The 24,162-nt window shown below is 36.5% G+C and overlaps 1 protein-coding gene across 2 annotated transcripts in view; it reads right to left on the bottom strand.

Moving 5' to 3' along the window:
* The window catches only part of Tll1 (tolloid like 1), a 178,627-nt gene that overhangs the window by 86,033 nt on the left and 68,432 nt on the right, over nt 1-24,162 (bottom strand). For both annotated transcript variants that reach the window (XM_075986871.1, XM_075986872.1), the window contains 4 exons: nt 6,454-6,564; nt 2,901-2,981; nt 848-1,000; nt 237-354 (listed from right to left, as the gene is read on the bottom strand). In XM_075986871.1, the coding sequence (XP_075842986.1) occupies nt 237-354; nt 848-1,000; nt 2,901-2,981; nt 6,454-6,564 (463 nt within the window). The remainder of the gene's footprint in view (nt 1-236; nt 355-847; nt 1,001-2,900; nt 2,982-6,453; nt 6,565-24,162) is intronic.

Raw genomic sequence — 24,162 nt, forward strand, 5'->3', positions numbered from 1 at the left:
AGAGGCTGCTGAGCACAGAGAGCAGAGTTCTAGAAAAGCTGCTGTAGCAAGACAAACAACCTGCAAAGGGGCACAAAGTCCAGTGATCATGGAAATATGTTTGTCTGAATGCAAGCTTTATTATGTAAAACTCAGACTGTCGCTTGGCCAAAGTATTCTGCAAGCAGGAAGAAAGGAATCCAATCTATAAACCTTCCCCTTTTAGTCTTCAAAACTGAAGTTCATTCTCTACTTACCCACAAGGCCTATAGGTGAACACAATGTAACTCTCTTCATCACTTCTCTCAGTGAAAGTCACACATGTGTGCTTTTCCCAGTGTCTCATGGCCTGCTTGAACATGGCTCGCTGGCTGCCTGAAAAAATTCATGACTTTAATAAAACAGTGTGGGTTTTCAGGGAGGCGTGTTTTGTGCTGGCTCCACCATCCTGGCTGGCAGTTCAGGATGCCAGCCAGCACTGTGATCAAGCATGTCGGGTTCACAGCACCATGATAAGTCATTGCTCAGACTAGACACTTTCTAGGCCAAGGGTTAAGCCCACTAGCTCTACAAATATGTGCCTAAGAGACTTTGGTGGGGGGAGACAGTTCAGACAAGCTGCCTTGCAGAGTAAATCTGAAATACTATATGAAGTCCAGCACAATACTTTAGACCCTAAATGAAAGACAAGATATTTTACTTCAAATTCAGAGATGTTTTAAGTTAGAGGTCCAGGTTAATTGAGCGTTTTTTCACATTTCATTGGATAGTGTATAATATATGGATAATAATATTCTATAAAACACATGCCTGTATAATAGATTTCCTTTTAAAAAAAACCCACACATACTTACTGGGAATATCTTACCAGTAAAGTTGCCTCCTATGACATAAGGAATGACACCTCCAGGCCATATTCTTTCTGTCCTTGATGTAGCAGCTCTGGGAACTCGGTTTTTCTCATTTTGTTCTGAGAATTTTAAAGGTGCTTTTCCTTTAGTGGTCTTATTTTGCTCCAAGCCTGCAGTGACATTTAAAACATCTGTCCAACAGAATCCTACTACCCTTAAGGAATAAGAGTTCAAATATCTCATTTATGTATTTGCATAAACACACCCAAACAGAATTAGGGAAATGACAGTCATTTTACCTGTTTAAGAAATACATAGAAATATTTAAGTACTTTAAGACCCAATAACATTTCTCGATGTTCTATAAATGAGTTATGACTAATTTTTTATAATTTAGACAATAGGAATCAGAAGTCTGGAACGAGTGTACAGTTACGGAAAAACTGTCTTAAATTGCCTATCTTATCAGTCCATGACCTATTCACCATAGCTGATAAAAAAGATACTGTTCAGTAAAAGTGCTCGACCTTCAAGATTATTTCTTTAAATTATTCTGGTCAAGTACTTAATCATTGTAACCAGGGTTGATATTCCAGTAAAACAGCCTAAAGCAATAAATGTTACATCACATAAATGATTAAGAAAAATAAGGCGTTGACCACTAAGACAATCAGTTGTCTCCATTCCTGTCATCTGCATTCTTCTCCAGCTATCAGCATGAGCCAGAGGCAGCTGCAACGTAGTATAGGTTTAACAAAATGCTGCCTATTCAGAGAAAACTCCAAGTCAAGAGTCTTATTTTCTTTGCCTTTCTTGGAATTTTTCTTGTTGTGTTTGCTTTTCACAGATGTTCACGGCTGTTCTTTTCATTCATCCATCAGTGTTACTGAGCTGCCCCTCACAAAATGCACTATGGTGACAACCACTGAACATAGAACCCCATGACAAAGTCTTGAGTCTGTCTCTCTCTTCAATGTCCTTGAGCAAACATATTGTCTTTGCTTAGGAAGATCACTTCGGGAAAGTGAGCTCATTGATCATTGATCCTATCAACTGAAGGAGTATTAGGACATTAAACCCAAATAATGGGCTTATTAAAAAGGTAAGAATCTATGCATGGTAATAAGTTAAATATTATAGATATGAACTAATTATAAAACCAGAATAAAGCTTTATGAAATGAATACAGGCAGATATAAATATATTCTCATTATTATGTTTTATTTGGTGTTTTGGTTGCTATTTTAAATTTATTATTTATTTTCACATACTTAGGTACTTTGCTTGCATGTATATCTGTGCTCTAAATTTCTGCCTAATACATGCAGAGACCAGAAGAGGATATCAGGTACCCTGGGACTGGAGTTAGAGTTGTGAGCTGCAAAACTGATGCTGGGAATTGAACTGAGGTCCTATGCATGAGCATCCAGTGCTCTTATTTTACTTTTTGCTTGATTGTGGTTTGATTTTCTTTGAGGTCTTGTTTGTGTGTATGTTTGTTATTTTTGTTTGTTTATTTGCTTTGAGGCAGGGTCTCAAGTATTCCTTAAATGCACAGTATAGCTAGGGCCACCTCTAGCATATGGCAATATTCCTTACCCAGCCCTCAAAGTGGTATGAATTACAGACATGAACCATCATGCCTGGTTCACCACTTTTCTTAGTAGAAATATCCCTCTGACAAGTTAAGAAAAATTACTTTCATTTAGAAGCAAATACTGCTACGATTTCTTTATTGTTTGATAAAATTGAGGCAATTCCATGGCCTACAAAATATTTTGGAACAGTAGTTAATGAACTGGAAACAAAAACATACAATTAATACTTAACTCATCTTATACCAGGAAAAGTTTAAGTTGACGCAAAAGAATATTTTCATTTTCTTCAACTTAAGCTCTATAAACTGGACATGATGCATCAATTAATGAAACAAAATGAGACTCTCTCTCAGTATATCCTTTACTTCCATTACAGAATAGTGACACACTGGTCTTAATAAACTGAATCTCTATGGCTATCATTTTTACTGCACATCAAGTAAAGCATCTGCAGCTTTAAACATTGATATACCAGAGCCAAGTCTTCTTATCCTGTCTATTAGCTGATACAGAGCCCCTCGTTTCTTTGATATGCCATGGTCTCCAAATCCACCTGAAGAATAAAAGAAAAATATTAAGTCTATTACTGTCAGTCCTTACAAATAAACAATGGTAATACTGCTAGTTTCTCCTCAGTTGGGCTTTTATATGAAATTAATGTGTTAGAAATTATTATTCATGAATCTCTGTAGAGATTAAAGTTTCTACAAGAACACATTAGTAGCTAAAAAGAAGGAGGTGGGAGAAACTCAGCAAGCAACCAAAATGCCTTTATTTGGGCATCAGGACAATTGAGTTATCTATTGATAATCTGAAACATTTTTCTTCTCTGTGACCTTGACACCACCTGTTGCCACATAGCTATGCTATGCAGAATGTCAGGAAGTCACAAAGCCATATTGATTGCTTCCCAGCTATTTCCCTTGTGTAAACTGAGTCTGTTCAAATGTCTTGCCAGGAAGTGGGAATCAAAACACTAGAAGAGCAACCTCGCATGGCAAGTTTTGTTCCTAAACTTTGAAATATCAGGTCAAATATTACAGTACATTCAGCTATATCTTGAACGTAATTCTCCCTAATGTATATAATCAGAAAAAAGTCACAAGGTAAGTGCCCCTGTGGATGTTCAACTGCAAAATGTGTTACATTACATTATGAGATTTGCAAGATTTTAAAAATAATAAAATACCCTCAAAGGATGTTCCAGAAAATAATGAGGAAAAGCGGAGAAGTTTAAGGAAATCTAACTTCCTAAAGGAGAAGCCAAATGTCCTTCTAAGGCATACAGTGGAAGCACAGACTAGTCGTTTGTTTAATTATTTGCATTACATGGTCACATTTTTCTGTGCATCTTGAGAAAAATGTTTGAAATTTTTCCATCAGACATTTCAGAAAGATGAGGTCACACTCAAATGTACTCATTCCTAAGAAGCTACTTAAAATCCTTTTAAAGTGTAGGCTCTACATGTTTTAAATGACCATTATATGGAAACTTCAGTTAGATTAAATGGAACCAAAATGCATGTAACTAGATCTTTAAAGGACTCCTTTTGAAAATAAAGGGATGTCTTGCCTATTATCAAGATAGTATATGGATGTGAATCATAGAACTAAAAGGTGATGTTCTAAACATAGGAAAAGTGATTGTGTTTGGAAGAATATTTTAGCAATTTTGAATGACTTAGAATAAATGAAATAAAGTGTGACACTGGTAGCTCACTAAATTTTAAAAGTGGTAGATCTTTTTGTCACTTGTTCTAGAACACAATGGAAATATAGAAATCAAGTGTTTATTTATTTGTAAACATAACTCATATGTTTTTAAATTAGAAGACGAGAAAAGTAACAACTCTACTTAAACAAACTCCCGGGAAAGGAAAAATTGAGTAAAATCCTAAAATATAGGATATTTAAATTATTTGAAATACACGTGTAGAGTGCAATTTCCAACTGAGCTTTCTGATCTCTGTGCTTGCCAGAATGGATTTACATTGTTTATATTATCAAAACTATATTGTGTTCTACATTTTATATTTAAAGAGATATTACTGTTCCTCCAACTATTCTATCTATGAGTCTACATTTAAATAAATTATCAACATTAAATGATAGTATTAATGTTTTTAATCACAGGAAAGCAATGGTTTTCAAAGCATGTGGAAAGTTAAGCCTAAGAAATAACCTCTATAGTACTTATATCAAAGAATCACTTTAATAGAAACTCAAAATCCAGTTTAACAAACACAGGGTTTTGCCAAGTAGTGTCAGTTTTTTTGTTGTTCAGAATCAACTACCACAATAAAATATGGGTAGAAAAGGATACTGGGGAGGAAGGTGCTGGACAAATCCCACGAGTCTAGCAGAGAGGGCTTAGAAGGAGGGCCAAATATGGCTAAGTAGCTGTGAGACTGTTGTGAGGGGACCTGTGCCTTTGCATGTGTGTATAAGAGGTTAAAGAATTTGATGGCTGGAAAACCTAAGTTCACAGAGCAAATCATGTGAGGCCTTTAGTTTTTCAGTATTTGGAATCCACAGCCCAGAGGATGGACACATGCCAATCACAGATAGTTTGCAATATATCCCAGCATATATATTAATCTATATTAAATATATGTTATCTATATTTATATTTGCATATGTACATACAGTGGTCCAGGTGTCAGGAAAGACTGTCACTATATACAACAAAGGCCGAAGCATATTATTTTTTGTGAATCCTTTAGTTTTTACCATTTATATTTCTCTTGCAAAGATGTTTTTTAGTTGTGATAATGGTATTTTAACTGGATAGGTCCATACCCTTATTTTAGAAACTGCTTGCTAAAATGTACAATATGGAAATGTGTTGTTGCATTTTCTACAAATTTTCTGCGATTAATTTCCAAATGTATTCGCACATGTGCATATGCATGTCTGCACACACAAACCAGCTGCTAGTATCTGCTGCATTTAGGACCATCCCACTGCCATCCTCTGTATTATCATACAGCTTTTCCATATGCTTGGAATTTGCTGAAACAAAAGCTTACTAAATCAAATGGATTAGACAAGGAAATGCTGATGCATAGTAAAATGTCTTAACTCTAAGACAGATTTATCTGCTGGATAACCGAGAGGAATTTTATACATACTTAATATCACATAGGATAAGACAGTGGTTCTCGACCTTAATAAATGCTGTGTCCCTTTAATACGATTCATCATGTTACAGTGACCCCCAACCAAAAACGTATTTTCATTGCTACTTCCTAACTGTAATTTTGTTACTCTTATGAATCATAATGTAAAGATCTGATATGCAACCCCTATGAAAGGGTCATGTGACTCCCAAAGACATTATGACTCAGAGGTTGAGAATCACTGGGTCATGTAAGAGAGGTCAAATTAGAAAAGGGAGGAATTAAAGAAGATAAAAGGAATGCATCAAATCAATGTTTTAATGCCTGGTATGGTAGCATATGATTATAACAGCACTTGGGAGGTGAAGCTAAGAAGATCAGATGTTTAAAGCCACTATGAACTCATAGCAAGGTTGAAGCTAGTCTGAGCTGCATGAGACTCTATCCCAAAAATAAATAAGCAAATAAATAAGTAAATAATAACATTTATCAGATATAACTAAAAAAGAAGAACTTAATCCTTTTAGTCTTGAAACCTCTAAAATGGAACACATAATAAAAATTGTACTAAGAAATTATAAAGAATATTTAAACCTTAAAAACTATTTCAAGCCTCTAGGTTTCCATAGAGGCATAATTCAAATGTATTCAAAACACCTAAAATTGGAATCAACTCCAGGGGTTTTCATCAAAGTTATTGTTGCAGAAACAGCCATGGAGCATAAGTACAAAATGGTTGTTAAATAAAATTATAAATAAAAGCTATGATAAGAACCTAAACTTTAAACTATGCTTACTTCCATGGACAAAGTCAAATTTGATATGAATTTTTAAGAATATTCACAGAATTTCAAATATATTTTCCAAAAAAAAGAGTTATAAATGTGTTCAAATAGTCAGCCATACCTGTGCTATGTCCAAGTTTTCCAAAAGGACTCTGAGTCAGGTCAATTGTCCTGTCTATTTGAAAGATATTCAAGTCTTCATCGTCTAAGGCAATGTCACCCCAAAACACAGCTAGAACAAAGAAGCGGGAAAAGAATGTCAATGTCAAATCAATGCAGAGCAAGTTAACTATAGAACCTTATGGGAGCTGGCTCAGAGGTTAAGAGCACACATTGCTCTCAGAGAAGTCCTACCTTTGTTTCCAGGAACTACCTCAGGTGCCTCGGGAACACCTATGACCCCAGCTGACAGCCACTGCACCCATGTACCCCCCCCCCCGACATAAACACAAAATTTAAAATGAACTTTTTCCAAAGCACTTTCAAGATAATCGTACCTGAGTAAATTAGACTAAAATACACCCTGCCCCCAATGTTGGTATTTTGACAGAAACCAAAGTTCATTTGAGTGAGATGGCCCACAGGGGAAAGCTGGTACCATGAGCTAATCCTCAAATTATTGAAATTTAATATGGATCTCGCATTTTCTGCGAATGCCTCTGCCCACTGTGAGCCTTCACCAACAAGTGGACACAGTAACAAGGAAATGATGTACGAAGACTACTCAGTTCAGCGAGATTCAATCCAAACTAGACAGGGTGTGCTGAGGTAGCCATTCAGCGCACTCCGTTGCTTTTAAGGCATGCCTTTAAAGACCAAGCTGCCTCTGCATATTTAGAAATGGGTGCACAATTTAAAAAACAAAGTTTTAAGTCAATATTTGTTTGGGCAACAACTTCATGTTATGCTGTTCATGTTTAATGACTTATTAAAGTCATAACTTGTTACTTCAGGAACCTAAAATAATTCCATAACCCGGAATACACAGATCCTCCCCAAAGCTTTATGCTGCTTTAAAAAAATTCAAAGATCTATAAACCATTGTGAAAGAATGAGTCTTATTTATGACAAGCATGCAAATTTTGCTTCTAAGATTATAAATATTAACATAATAATGAAATAGATGTTTTGTTCAAACCAAAAATAAGCCTTTGATTACTTTCTAGCAAAAGACGTCATGACACATTAACTTCAGGGTCTGTAACTAAGCGAATGCATTTATCGTGAGACAGTAAACTATAAAAAATATCAAGAATTTCCAAGATTATTTTAATTTTTCTTTTATCTTTCTTTTCATTTTAATACTGGTTTACAGATATTCTTTTTGTTTAAAATTAACTTCATGAGCTAGAGAGATGGCACAGAGGTTAAGAGCACTGGCTGTTCTGTAAGAGGTCCTGAGTTCAATGCCCAGCAACCACATGGTGGCTCACGGCCGTCTATAGTGGAATCTGATGCCCTCTTTGGCCATAGGTTGTGCATGCAGGTAGAGCACTCATATACATAAAATAAATAAATAAAATTAACTTCAGATTTTCTTCTTTAAAACAAAAAAGGACAAAACATGAAGATTTATGAAGTGATTAAAAATTATCCTTTTAAAATTTTTGTCTTTTATTGTACTATAATCTTTATCTTTATTAATTTTAGCACTATAAAAAGCTAGTTAATAAAAGGTAGTGAACTTAACAAATTTAAACTCCAGTTGTGAAGGTCATGAGTTGTTTAGGGCTTTCATCAATGGCTAAATTATTGAATCAACCGGTGAGTTTGGGTTCTTCACATAAAACTCAACGGTGAGAAAGTGAGATTGGTACAAATCAAAACAGAAAGAAAACAGAACTCAGCTCAAGGTAGGTTATCAGTTCCAAATACAGAAAATTCTTTTTTAACTTCAAACTCTCTTCTCTTCTGCCTTCTCCCTCCTTGCCACCAATGATGAGCTCTGTCAACTGAATGGCAATCTACCCAACGTAGAGAATGGCTTACTGTCACATACGACCATAGAAACAAAGTCAAAAATTAAACCCAGACTAGGAAATTGAATTCCACTCATACATATTCTACAGAAAACAAAAAGGCTCTCTCACCCCTAAAACACTCATCCCCTGAAAGAGACAATCTACTCTCATTTATTACTTTATCAGTCATCTTGAAAGAATCATTGGTTTTCATTAAAAATACATTCACATTCAAGGGGTTTTTGTAAATTCAAATTTACTATTCTTTATAAGATTATCATTATGTGTATGACTGAGGGAATACCTGTGACCATAGGTAGTCAAAGCCAGCCCATCTCTCCCTTAATGCCGCAGTCCTACACACAGCTAGAGTCTAGATGTCTAGGGGTTTCTCTAACTGTGAGTGAGAATCAGAGAACCTGCTTTAAAAACTTCAGGATTCATTGGGTCTGGAGACGAACCTCAGATTTCTACACTTAATAAACTCACAGTTACCAGGAATAGATGTCACTGTGATCATCTTTCCTGCTATTCATTTTTTTATGTCTGTTAGAATAAACCTTCAGACGGGCTGACTAGAAGTCTGAGGCATTGCACAGCTGAAATATCGGTTTATCAGTTCTACATTTTACATAATAAATAAAGGTTCAGTAAATTAAAGCCTGAGTGGGTTTAGGGTTTTTATTTTCTTGTATGACATTTCTTATGAGGTAGGCACAAATGCCCTGGTATGTTACACCAAACACAGTCAACAATCCATGGGAAAAACATGTAAATAAAGCAAAAAATTACTTCTAGAGAAGAGGAAAGCATGAGACCAGATGATACTTAGTTTTAGACAAAACGGGTCTGGAGAACATAAACCCATTTTATTTATCATCCTCTGTCTTAACTCAGAACTTCAGATAAAGCTTGGCAGGCAGCTCTGAACGCTCCATAAACTAGTCCAGGAGAAGACTAAGCATTTTCTTGGAAGTAGCAAGCGATGAAGCCAACTCACTTATGTGCTTTTCAGAATGCGTGTTAGACCCCATACATCTTCAAATCCATGTTAACACACACACACACACACACACACATATTCATACACACACCACATTACAATATTTTAAATGCCCAGTTTCTCTATATGGCACACATTTTGGGTTTTCTTGCGGCATCTCTAGTTAAATCTAGTAAGTGTTGTTTTTTGTATGCCAAAATATTCTGTGCAAGCCTTGGTCCATCAGGCTAGAGCATGACAACTTGCACTGAGTGTTTAGCTTCTTCATTATAATCTCCTATATATTTGATATATAGAGGCAAAGACTTTGTGGAATATTATTTTAACAAGCTAAAAATATGCTACATTTGTTTATGCTGCTGAATATTACTTTAACTATGGGAATGTGTGTTACATTTGTTTCTGCTATATTTGTTTATGTAAAAATATGTTACACTTATTTCACCTTGCTTGCCTAAGCCACCTGATTTCTCTAATAAAAAGCTGAAGAGTCAAGAGCTAGGCAGTAAAGGGATAGAAAGAGCTGGCAGGCAGAGACAGAATAAGTAGGAAGAGAAATCTAGACTCCAGAGAGAAAAGAAGGAAAAGAGGTTGAGGGAAAACGAGAGGGACACGCTTAGGGCCAGAAACGAGGCAGCCACCAGTCAGATAGGAGGAGCAGTGAAAGTAAGATATATAGAATGAAAGACAGCAAAACATAGCTAAAGAGAATCAGGTAAAAATAAACGCTAGAACGAGGCCTAGCATTCATAAGTAATAATAAATCTCCATGTCATGATTTGAGAGCTGGTTGGTAGTCCAAGACAAAGTCTGGTACACAAAAGATACATGAGATTCTAGATACTTATTGGAATTTTTTTCACTTCTTTTTCTCTATTTTTGTCTTGTGGTTTCGATTTTAAAAAGTCGAAAATAAAAAGGAAAAGTATCAAGTATTATTAATTTGGCCTATTTAATGCGGTGATGAGGCACTGATGAGATTAGAGCTGGAAGGAATATGGGAAGCTGGTCTATGGGATGGCACTATGAAATAAATGCTCGGATAGGATTAAACTATTTCCTATCTGTCTGGAATTATGCTGGGATTCTTGTGGCCAGAAGGGAACTGGAGCTAACTCACAGGCCAGAACTAAATGTTGAATGGGCAATTTTGAAACTACATACAAAACCACAGGTTTTGTTTTTCCCCTAAAGGTCATTTGTCTTCAATATCCTACAAAATTGGAAGTGGCGGGAGCCCAGGACCGTTGTAATGATTCTGATCTGGCATACTGAATAAGGATACTTCACAGAATAATGCTTGAGGAGACTGAACAACCCAAAGCACGATGCTCCACACACTCCCTGTAAAGGATCTTGAGCCACACCGCATCAATGATAGACCTAAAAATGAAAGGCTTAATTACAAACAATTAAATCAGAGACCACTGAGATAGACTGTAAAGGTGCATGCCACCAGACCTGATGTCCCGAGTTTCATCCCCAAGCCCCACTTGGTGGGAGGAGAAAATCAATATACTACTTCAGACTGAACTCTGACCTCTACATGCATGCTGTGGAAATCTCATGTATAAAAGAACACACATGGGAGGGAGGACATTTCCAAATAGAGAGAGTGATCATTCACACACAAAATAAGAAAACACACAGAGTCACCAGCACAAAAAGAGACACGGGGCGGTGTAGTTCATACACAAAGCACGCACACACAGAGATATACAGAGAAAGAAAGAGACAGAATAGGGAGAGGAAATGCAACAGAGAATAAATAAATATACTTAAAATGATTAAACAAGAAGAAATGCATATTTTGTCTACATCATTTTCTTTAACTTTTAGTACTGATGTAGGCCCAGTGGGTAGTTTTAAGGAGGACTAGAGTCTGTGGTCCCTAATATCTTTAAAAACCATAGGATGGGTTTATAAACAGTGAACCCGCATATTGTTCTGGAACAAAGTTCAAAGCACATTGGTAAAGAGATCATACAAATAGCAAAGATGAGTGACTTCGCCAAGGTCAAAGCCTTTCAATTCACTGAAGACCAATACTACTACAATAACCGATGTAATTATTAGTTTAACACCATAGTACTTTACGTATGGTTGCTATGATACCTGAGAACACAGTGTGGTAGACAAGGGCAGTCTGTTGGGCCTTATCTATGGAGAAAAGCCCTCTCCCAGGAAACCCGTGTTCCCAAATGTCCCAATCGGGTGTCTCCTCGCCCTCCAGGTCCTGCTTCAGGTGCTTCCATCAACAATAGGTAGGCACACAAAACTCCATAAGGATGCTTACAATCATTTAATTTCTCAGTCTAGATTAAATGATATAATCACACCAGGAAGTGCCTGTTTCTTGCTTTTACCCCTATTTTGTAAAAGTATGTTTATTTTTAGCTAATACCAAAGAACCCAGCTGTACCTATTAATGGAAAAGAACTGCAAACTGGTACCTGCATGCACTACATAGCATGTAAACCAAGTTTAATATATCTATATTCAAAACCTTTATCCATTTCCCATGTATTTATCATTTGTATTGGGAAGAGCATGCATGTGCCATAGAGCATGTATGGAAGTTGGTGGACTACTGTCAAGAATTGGGTTTTCTTTTTTTTTATAATTTATTTTATTTTATTATTTTAAAAAAACAAAACAAAACAATCTTCTTTCATTTTACATATCAATCCCAGTTCCCACTCCCTCCCCTCCTTCCATTCCCTCAAACTGCATTCCCTACCCGACCCTACCCCCCATCCACTTTTCAGAGAGGGTAAGGCACATTGCTTTGGTGAAGGTCCAAGACCCTCCCTACTATATCTAGCCTGAGCAAGCTATCCAACCAAAGAAACCAGGTTCCCTAAAAGCCAGTACAAGCAATAGGGATAAATCCTGGTGCCTCTGCCAGTGGTCCCACAGTCTGTTCCAGCCATAGAGCTGTCACCCACATTCAGAGGGCCTAGTTTGGTCCTATGTTGGTTCCCTGTCTCAGTGGAGTTGGTGATTTCCTATCAGTTCAGGTAAACTGTTTCAGTGGATGTCCCCATCATGGTCTTAAACTTTTTGCTCATATTCTCACTATTCAACTGGACTTTGGGAGTTCAGCCCAGTGCTCCACTGTGGGTCTCTACCGCTGTTTCCATCAGTTGCTGCATGAAGGTTTTATGGTGATATTTAAAATAGTCAAATATATTTAAAATAATTTGACAACAGGGCAAGGCCAGTTCGGGCACCCTCTCCTCCATTGCTTAGGGTCTTAGTGTTGGAATGAGGTAAGAGAGAGAGAGAGAGAGAGAGAGAGAGAGAGAGAGAGAGAGAGAGAGAGAGAGTTAGTTCCTGGCCACTTAGCCCTGAAATAATCACACAGAAACTGTATTAACTAAATCACTGCTTGGCCCATTAGCTCTATCTTCTTATAGGCAAATCTTTTTTTTTGAGGTGGTATAAAATTTTATTAAAGTACACTTGCATTAAACATTTATACTTAGTTGTAATATCTATTAATTTTCAAGTTCTGATGTTCACCTTCCTAGACCAGGATGGAGGGGAGAAGACTTTGGACTTTCCACAGGGCATGGAACCCTGACTGCTCTTCAGACTTGAGAGGGAGGGGGAGAGGAGTGGGGGAGGGGAGAGGAGTGGAGGGAGGGGGAGGGAAATGGGAGGCTGGGAGGAGGCGGAAATCTTTTTTCAATAAAAAAAAACGTTATGAGACATAGTTTAGTATCATTTGGGAGAAAGATTGTTTTGTGAATTAAGGTACCAGTAGAATCAAAATACATAAAAGAATTTTTTAATTATTCATGAAAGTGATACAGTACTTCTTACAGCTTCAAAGAATTGGGTTTTCAAGATGAAGTCCCACCCTAGCTAAAAAGTGTCTGACAATTGACAGCTACAGAGTGAGAAAGGACAGTTTTCTGTAAATCTGTAGTCCAGCGGAGGGCTACAAATCCAAGAGTATACCAGCACAAATAGGACTTATTGGATTCAAAACAAATAAAAGGAAGACACAAAGTTGGATGGGTAGGGAAGTGGGACGGTGGATCTGGAAGGAGCTAAGGGAGGAATGAGTATGATCAAAACATACTACATGAAATTTAAAAAAACACATTAAGTTTTAAAAATAAAAACAAAAGAAGAATTGGGTTTTCTCCTTGCACTGGGTTCTGACCAAGACCACAGACCTGGCAGCAAGGCCCACCCCCACCCCTACCACTGCTGAGCAAGCTCATCAGCCACCATTTCTGTGAAACTAATACTTTCAAATTCTTTGGCCCTTATAACTGTGCAAGCATTATCTTTATCTGTAGTCAACCTGCTGAACCATGACAGAGCCCTGAGTCCTTGTTGCCGTAGAAATATCAAGAGATTTCCAGTACATTAAAACTGAACACTGGAAGCTGAAGAGATATTTCAGTTTGTAAAGAGCTTGCTGCAATGATATGAAGAAAAGGAGTCTGAGTCAAACACCAGGCATGGTGGCACACACTTGTAAAGACAGTGCTGGAGAGTCAGACGCAGGAAGAAACAGGAAGGTTCCGGGTGACAGCTATCAAGTTAGCCTAGCCCTGCTTCCCATGTCCCAGACCAGAGAGACCCTGCCTCAATAAAACAAGAGAGATAGCTCCTAAGAATCGTGTGGTAGTCTGAATGTAATTGTCCTCATAAGCTTATGGGCAGGAAAACTATTAGGAGGTGTGGCCTTCTTGGAGTAGTATGGCCTTGTTGGAGAAAATGTGGCCCTCTGAGGGCAATCTTTGAAGTCTTCTATGCTCGGGATATGGCCAATGTCTCAGTTTACTTCTTGTTGCCTGCAGATCAAGATGTAGAATTCTCAGCTCCAGCACCATGCCTGCCTACACATCATGTCCTGCCATGATGATAACAGACGAAACATCTGAATTGTCAGCATCCCAGTTCAATGCTTTCCTTTCTAAGAATTGCCATGGTCATAGTGTCACTTCACAGCAACAGAACTCCTAAGACAAATGATAGCACCTAGAATTGTCCAGCACGCACACACACACACTCACACAAACACACACATCTGCATACATGCAATATATGCAATATGTTCCCATATGCATATGCACAAACCATTCCTATACATGTACATACATACACACAAGCATATTCACATCACATATACAGAATATATATATATATAATTATATACATACATACACACCTAAAATAACTGGAAATCAAAATATAACAGAGATTGGATAGATCTTATTTTAAGCAGTGACCTAGAGATGATACATATTTGACAAATACATCTTATACAAATAATACTAGCTATTTACCTGTTCCTTCAAAAATAAACATTTCAAATTTTTGAACATAAAATGTATAATCGAGGTATATTTTAATATAATTTCAAGGCATTTGCCTTTCCTTATGATTTGTATAATATATATTATGAAATATAGTTATGAACTATGTGTCCCCATTCTTCATACTACCCCACTTACAGACTCATGGAATAGACGAGTGAGTGTCTTAAAAGCTGGTACTTTGAGATTCTGGGAACATAGAGAGATAGCTCCCAGATGCAAGGATATCCAAGAGCACCTGCTTGCTCACTGCTCATTCTCCAGCTCTGCTGAAATGTCTAACTGTGATTGATACTGGATTGAAGAAAGAAGGATCACATCATGAAGTGCCGACAAGACTGCTTCGACTCACAATGAAAGTCTAATAGAAATTTCCTCAAACGAGGGCAACAGTAAAGTTTCCTAAGTCAACTGTTGTCACATGAGAGGCAACCACTCTGCAAACTGCCAAGGAAAAGTAAGATGTGACAAATGATCCAATAGTGTTTCAGAGACAAGGTTAGACGTGAAAATAACTTCCTGTAAGCATTTTTGTAGGCCCAGAACAAGTTTTCCCCAAACAACATACATAGAATGTATTATAAAATCCCAATAGGAAAAATAATTATCTTCTTTTATTTTTCTGCTTGCTTGCAACATCGTCTTCTAAAGGCAGGACAGTCTCGCCTCCCATTTATCCATGAATGACCTTGAACTCCTGACCCTCTAGTCTTTGTCCCAAATAATTATCTACAAATTTTGCTTGATAAGTAAATCAAATAAATTATTTTGTATCAATTCCAAGAAATACACTTAAATTAAGGCCAGGAAAAGTCTCCAGGTAACACGTGACTCACTTAAGTTACCAGAAATGAAAATAGCCATTCTTATGTTTGAAATCACTTGGTGCAAGATGAATTTCTTTCTTTAGTTAAATAGTCCCCTTCAATTACTTATTAAATCAGGCAATTTAACATAACTTCAATATAAAAGAAGATATTGTATCTGAAAGGTAAACAAGGGTATTTGCATGCATGTGTATATCCGTATACACGGATGTGTGTATGTATGGATGGATGGATGGATGGATGGATGGATGGATGGATGGATGGATGGATGGACGGATGGATGGGAAAATCTATACTGTCAAGAAAGATTAATCCTCCAGATATATGACTCTAAAGTCACTTCTCATGCCAGTTATCAGTAGCAAAGTGAGTTTGCATTGCTCCCCCAATCTAAAGGCAGAACCTGGGCAGAGAGCTGTCTTTCTTTCTCAAATCGGTGTTCTCTGTTTCCACATCATTTCACATTACGGATATGATCAAATGCTACATTTTCGAATAAACATCTTCCTTTTTTAATCCAGAAAACAAAAATTTTCCCATAACAAAAGGTCCATTGAAACCGCCTGTCAATCTGCATTTATAACCCACAAAGCCTGTGGAAGGGGATGCTTAGGACATTTCTAAAATATTACCCATACCACAAATATTCATTTGGAATGCTCTGTCTCAAAACAGAAAAAAGACACTGTCTGAAAGTGCTTTGATCAAACAAATGTAAAAATAAATATTGAGACTTTTTGTGTGTGCATGGCCTAATATTTTCTCTCACAAGCCTTAAGAAAACAGATCATTGCAACTCACAAGCTTTGGAAAGCTACGGTTTTTACACTGTTCAAACACAAAGCTCATAATCAACCACTAACACGAGAGGATTATTTATTTTTCCCACATCATACGTCTGGTAAGGACAAAGCAAACATCAGGCTTTTTCTTTCCCTATTATTGTAACTGTTGACATTTGTAGGCAATGTAGGGTCAACCCTCATTTCTTTTTAAATTAAGCCGTTTATTGTCTAAATGCTAGCACTAGTTCTTGAAGTAAATCTCAGTCTATGTTCCTGGAAGTAAAACCACTTTATGTAAGTTTACTGTTTTCTATATACTAGTTTTGTTTTTTTCACTAACTCATACTCCCCTCCTACAAAGAGAAGGATTTTCTGTCTTTTCCCTTCATGTTCGAATTTTACTTAGTTTTTATTACAGTGATAAGTTGTGAAAACTGTTTGTTTCTAATTCTTGTGGTTATTATTTTCATATAAAAAGATTTCCTTTGCGTACAGGTCAAAGGCTGGAGAGTTTTCCTTTGGTTAATATTACACATTGCACAGCTCCAACACAACTTACGCTCAGTGAAGTAAAGTCTGAAATGTTCACAGGCCCTGACATCCCAGGTACTGATTCCACCCGCTGATTCTTATTTCTTCTCTTTTTACAAACACACTTTTAAAATTCTGGAGCACTACTGAAGAGATTTAAATTCAGACCAAAAGAAGTAAAAATTAGAAATATCTATTAAATGTTTCTCTGCAGCATTTTCATTGTTTTAAGACTTTATTTTAAATATTCCATAAAGGATAACTTTTGCATCTTTAAAATGTGCGGTGCTTAATATTCGAAACATTATCTTTCCAGATATGATGCCCTCTGAATACTAGAGTATTCTGATGTTTACTAAAACTGCTAACACTGAAGAGGTCTCTCTAAACTACATGAGCAACCCACCAGGTCAGTTGCTCCCCTGTGGCATCAGTAGGATTCCCCTCAGTATGCTATGAATATGTTTTATTACCATTGGTTAATATAGACGCTGCTTCGGCCTATAGCAGGGAAGAAGACAGCCAGGATGGAAGAGACGAAAGAGAGAGAAGATGAAGGCAGGAAGACGCCATATAGCTGCCAAAGGTGAAAGCTACAGCCAGAACTTTACCGATAGGCCACAGCCTCAAGGTGATACACAAATTAATAGAAATGGGTTAATTTAAGATGTAAGGGTTCAGTAGGAATATGCCTGAGCCATTGGCCAAACAGTGCTGTGATTATTCAGGACTGAGTGGCTCATAAACAGATGAGCAGACTCTGTTTACAATAGTGGTACACCCGCTATAGGGGTAGGTCTGCTTCTCAGGATGGAATTCATGTCTGCTACTGTGAATCGGTGAAAAGAAATATGGCTGTGGGAGACACCAGCATCAATAGGGAAGCACACTGTAGTTTAAGAAAAGTAAATTAAACATGCTGCCAAACTGCCTTCTAAATATTTTTGTTAATACTAGTAGACAAGTGCTATTCTCAGCACTAATCAGAGAGGCATCGCTTTCAGTTGAGGACCGTGAATACCAAGGCCCATGGCTGCTCCAGGTGCTGGAAATAAGTGCCAGTTGAACGCTCAGCCATAAATAGAACATTTACACCACCCTGATCCCTGAGGATCAGATAACATCACGACAAAGAAGACTGGAAGAATGTCAGAGCCAGGATATAAGGAGAAGGCTGCAAATGCAATCTTATGAGCATGAACCTGCCTTTGCGGTCAGGATCTTACACAGACCTGGTGGCTTATCTGCACTAGACCTATGCAAGGCCTGTCAATGGTCATGGCTAGAGGAGGAGACCCGGAGGTCCTGCTCCTTGTTACTGATAGATTCCAGGGCATTCGTTATCTTCAGGTATGTGGCTCTGGTGAGCACACTGGGCTCCATTAGTTACTTCCACACATGTGGTAACCTAGACAATTTTAGCTAATCAGTGCATCCAAAGCAAAACACAAAGGCATGAGCGTTAGGAAGGGACCTTTAGAAACGAAGTAGGATTTAGTTGCATGGTGGGGAAAATAAGAGCATTTGGAAGTGAAAGAAAATGACATTGCCAAAAAAAATTAATTGATTTCTTTAAAGGCCCAGAGAGATGGCTCTGCAAGTATGGGTGATTACCACTAAATCCGAAGACCGGAGTTCAAGCCCCAGGAGCTACATGATAAAAAGAGAGAGAAAGCAAGTCTTACATGTTGTCCTCTGACCCACATATATATGCCATGGCACATATGCACACAAATTAATTAATTAATTAATTGAAAATGTGGGAAAAAATCTACTAAAAATGTTCACCCCAATCTCCTATTGCTTATTGATGACAGGTCGACCCTTTATCTGATAGAGGTAAGTCTTCATTTCCCCAGAGTAGACTGGCCACTTCTTAAATTTACATAGTTTTACCCGGAAACTTCCTCTGTCCACCTTCCACTGGAAGTCATTGCAGTAAAATGTCTAAGTAACAGAGCTGTCTCATGTGAATTGATGGGGAAGATGGCTACTTCCTTTTCATGGCTGCAGAAACAGGAATGTTGCAAACATTGACACGTGGAGATGGCTACAAAAAAAGACTTTGATAAAGAATTTCAGATTTAATCATAATTTTAGCCTTGATAACAAAGAAGGCACTGAAGACTATCTACACTCTTGATGCGATTTTAAACACCTGTTTAATAATCTGCAACTACTGTTTCTAACCTTGTCTGGAATAATAAGGGGAAAAGTAGAATTTGAAATACCAAAATATGAATGTCTCCTAAGTAAATATTTGAAAAAACAAAAATCATAATCCTTATTATGTCACTCTAAAAATTTATATATTTTGATATGTAATAGTAGCCTTTAGTTAGCAAATATATAAATTAAAAATTTGGCTTATCAACTCTTTCAATCTCTGCATTAGTACTTACTAGTTAATGTTAACAACATCCTTTGACTCAAAGAGACTCAGTTCTTTAAATCTGGAGACTAAGATTAGAACCTTAATTTTCATCTTAAATAATTCACAGCACAATTTGTTAAATGTAAGCTTTTGAAAAGAAACTTTCAGATCTATATATCCATCTCATTTTTCTAGTAAAACACCATATCTAGTAAAAATCATTTCAACCTTTCTCTTAATTGATAAAACAGGCTCCTGACTCATTTTGCCTTCGCTTTCACTCTGTGTTGTTTGTTCTCGTGTGTACACAATGTATGCACACGTGGTGGGGTTATGTAAGCCCATGCGCGTGATCTGAAGTCACATAGCAATGATGAATGTCCTAATCTACCTATGATTCCTACAGAATCTGTCACTGAACCTGAAGTTAGACTGGTAGATAGCGAGTCACAGTCCTTTACAGCACTGAGCTTACAGACATGGAAATAGCCTTATCTGCCTTTTTAAATTAGTTAGGGCATTAGTTCTCAACCTCTGAGTTTTGACCCTTTTGGGGGGCTGAACAACCCTTTCACAGGAGTCACATGTCAGATACTAATGTTATGATTCATAACAGTAACAGAATTGCAGTTATGAAGTAGCAATGATGTCATTTTATGCTTTGGGTCACCACAACATGATGAACTGTATTAAAACGTTGTAGCATTAAGAAGATTAAGAATCACTGAGTTAGGAGGATTTGAACTTGGTTTACTACTTACATACAAAAGCACTTTTATCTCCTTAGTCATCTCCTAAACTCTAGATAATCTCCTTTTAAATAAACAACTATATGGGAAAGAAACTCTAGACAGTGAAGGTATTATGTACTCATACAATTACTTGACTTTCAGTGCTCTATGGCCATTACTCTCTTTATAAATCTTTGAATTGTTTTTTACCAAGCAGTCACAAATACTGGAAAAGGCTCGTTTACACAATTTCACTTTAATAATAATTTGTAGCTTATGGAGGCTTTGCTAAGAGCCATTCAGTCAATCCTGAATGCACCATTGAGTCTCCTACACATCATTCAGAAAATCCTAGCCAGCCAAGGTTCTTGAAGCCTACTTTACATCATTGCAAGGCACATTAAAAATAAACTGCAGTGATAGCTTAGTCATACCACCCTACAAATGCTCACTGGGTAGGTGGTTTTATCCATCCTGTACTTCCAATGCTAATTGCATCTAATTCTGAGTACTGCTGTGTGGACGCTGAGGCTTTTGCGTGGGTCATTTTCTTTCCTGAGGCCGTCACTCCCTCTGGTTTTCACTTGCCATATGGCAAGAGCTCAAGCGGAATATGTTATAGAAGATGGGGACATTTCCAGAATGAAGCCTCTGAACTAATATCTATTTTTGATTACTTAGCTGAAGCTATGGTAGAATTAGGAACACTATCGTGTGTTCATGCCCCATGGTCCTCTGCATGTGCAACCACAGACATCTATGGGAGAGCTCATAAAACATTGAAATCATGAAAATAAAAATTCTAGTTTACAACAGGAAGGATAAATGTGAAAGGTAATGAACATTAGAATATTTATCCACCACGTGTGCAAAATATATAAGTGTATTAAGAAAAGAGCCATACTCAGAAGGGTACTTTTTAAGTATAGATTCGTAATGAGGAAGTATTCTTATAGCAGGGTTTAATGGAATTAATCCATTTGATGTTTGGTCTAGGGCTACACAGAAAAACTCTGCTTAAAAACCAAAGAGACAAAAAAGAAAACAATTTATAATACAAATTTTTCCAAATATAATTAATGCTGTAATAAACATTATGCAATGTGCAAGAAGACTTTGTCTAGAATATATATGCAGGAGCCAATTTGGTCATATGATATCTATGTATAAAATAAATTAAAGACATTGACTTTATTTATTTTTAATACAAGCTATTTATAGAAGCAGGTAAGGCAAAATAAATAGCATAATATTCTCTATTCCTACTATAAAATCAGAATCTGCAAGATAAAATCAAGATCATACACATATTCCAAGATATTTGAGAAACAACAAAATTGTAATCTTATTGTATATGCTCATTAAAATATCCTTGAACTTGGAAAATTTGAACAAACTGTTTTTAGTAATCTTATTATTAGAAGTGGTTGATAATAACAAAATTGTTTTTGTGAAATTAAGTTAAATAAAATGTTTAATCCCAAGTCTTAACCGGAATTATCACTGTAAGCTTCTGACAGATTTCATGTCTTAAAAGTATACATAGGGTTGCAGATGTGTCTCAGTAGTAAGCATACTTGCTATTTTACCAGAGAACCAGAATTCAGTTCCCAGTGTATATATCAAGCAGCTAACAGCTTTCTGCAACTCCACTTCCATGGGATTCAATATCTTTTCTGACCTCTTCAGGCACCTGCACACATATGATATCCACAATACACACAGACACACACATACACACAGATATACACACACAGACACACATTCACACACACACACACAAATAAAATCAATTTAAAAAGACTTTTAAAGTTACATATACATATGCATGTTTCCCAGTCTAATTAGAAACAGTGAACTAGTGAATTACCAGGACAATGGTCATAAACACTACCATCACACAGAGAAACTTTTCAAGAGAAAGTAGACTTTTTGAAAAAAAAGTGATTTTCAAGCCTGAAGCGAAAAAGAACTAAGATGACCCATGTAGCATAATCTCAGAAAGCAATGATGATACCAAAGAATAAAATGTTACATTATAGGATGAAGAAAAAATAAGTTCCATTAGGTTAAGATTTGCATATCAATAAAGATAATAACTCACTAGATTGGAACTCTTTATCAAATATAGTTAAATCTACTGTTATTTTAATGCTAAAATATAATTGGGCACTTTCAGAGCATGCTGGGAATTCAATTCATCTCTCTTGCAAAGAGAAATAAATTTTAAACAGCACCACATTGCCTGGTAGCTAGCATGATGCAGCGTTGTGTATTGTCTTCCAAATTCATCCTCTCTTCTGAACGCTCTACTGCTTTCACCTAGCTGTGCCCTTTGAATGGTATGGGGATGCTTCCCACATGGTATGGATGCCAACTTCTTCCCCTTCATGTTACTGTCCTTAGTGTAAAGCAGACTTTAGTATAGAAGGAATGGATTTACTAATATAATTAATTTCAATACTTGGCATTCAAAATCATGTAATTAACTTTATGATTTTCCCTTAGACTATTTTTTCTTCATTTTTGTTACTTTTTTTTAAAGTCACATATAACGTATATTGTTTGTTTTTGCCTCTTCCCAATTCCTCTCTAATCATTCTTACCTCCTTACCATCCCCACTTTATGTCCTTTTCGTCTCTCTTTCTTTCAAATAAAAAAAGAAAAAGGAAACAAGAAAGACACAAACACGCACACACACACACACACACAAATCAAACTCAAAACAAAGACTGATAAAACAAAAAAGTACTAAGACAAACAAAATGAAACAAACATCTACAAATTACCTTTGAGTTGTGTGTTGGCCAACTATTCTTGGGCATGGGGTGTTAATTGACCCAGTGAAAGCTTTCCCTGCCGAAGATATCAATTGCAGATAGCTTCTTAGCTACAGTGGCATTCTGTGAATATTCTATAATTTTGAGTAATCTTTAAGCAATATATCTTTACTTGAGATCATAGAACAGTTTGTCATATCTCCTAAAGTTATTTTTAAGATTATATATGCAAATATATGTATATATGTGTATGTATGTGTGTATATTTGCTGTCTATGTGCCCATGGAGGTGGATGTCATAAGGGACTGAGAGATCCCTAGGGACTAGATTTATAGGTGTTTATGAGCCTTATAATGTGGATGTTGGGATTTAAACTCATACCCTCTGATAAAGTTCTCTCAAAGGCTAAGCCATATCTCCACCCCCTCACCTAAAGTTTTTATAGCACCTTTCATAAGTATCTTTAGATTACAATTAATCATTTTTTAAAGTTTTGTGTCAAGAATTTATTCTACATGAATAACTCTGTGCCTCATATAAAGATTGTATATGTTTCCCCAGACATTTCAATATCAACTCTATCATTCATATATACATATGTAGTGTTAATCAGCTCTTTATGACTGCTTCATACTACCCAGGATAAACAACTAAATAGAAATAGGAGGCTTTTGTCCCACAGTTTTAGAGTTTCCAGTTCACGATAACTGAGCCAAGGGACCCTAGGGCAGAGGACGGCACTTCTTTCTTGACAACTGTGAAGTAGAGACAGTATCAGGAAGAGGCCAGGATCCAAAAACCTCTTCCACAGGTATGTACCATTGATTTAATGTCTCCCCATTTGTCCCCACTTCCTAAGAAGTCCAACACCTCCCAAAAGTATCTTAAATGCCAACAAAGCTTCATATTATATATGAGTGTTCTGATACACTTCAGATCATGTAGTACTTGAAATATAAATATAAGCTTTTCATCCTATTTCATTGGTACATTAGTCCTTGGTATCCATTATAAGATAACCACTTCCTTTAGAAACTTCAACAGAATTAGTCTATTCTCCTACTTATATTTTCAGAATCTTCTCAATTGTTTTAGGCAACATTTTTTCTATATGAATTTGAGAAAAAAATCAAGTACAATAAGGATCTCAGCATTTTTATCAGAATTACATTAACCATGTAAGTTAAGTCATAAGTAGTTATTTTAATATTTGATATTTGTATTTTTGATTGTATTCAATCTAATTTGAGTTTATTTATATTTTAGCATATATTTATAAATTTCTTCTAAAAGCACATATATTCCATTATTGAGTTTATTATTCCATAAAAATCTGGATTTTGTGACCATAAAATTTAGAAGTTTATATCGTAGTTTTCAAATGTTATATGTATATTAAAAGGAGGTTTTGTTTTGCTCTTGTTTTTATGGGGTATATTGAATTGGTACTAATAAACCTGCTGCCATCCAATGAAGTCAAATTTTCTCATCTGAAAG

Source organism: Microtus pennsylvanicus, chromosome 9 (assembly GCF_037038515.1).
Source record: "Microtus pennsylvanicus isolate mMicPen1 chromosome 9, mMicPen1.hap1, whole genome shotgun sequence".
Taxonomy (NCBI): domain Eukaryota; kingdom Metazoa; phylum Chordata; class Mammalia; order Rodentia; family Cricetidae; genus Microtus; species Microtus pennsylvanicus.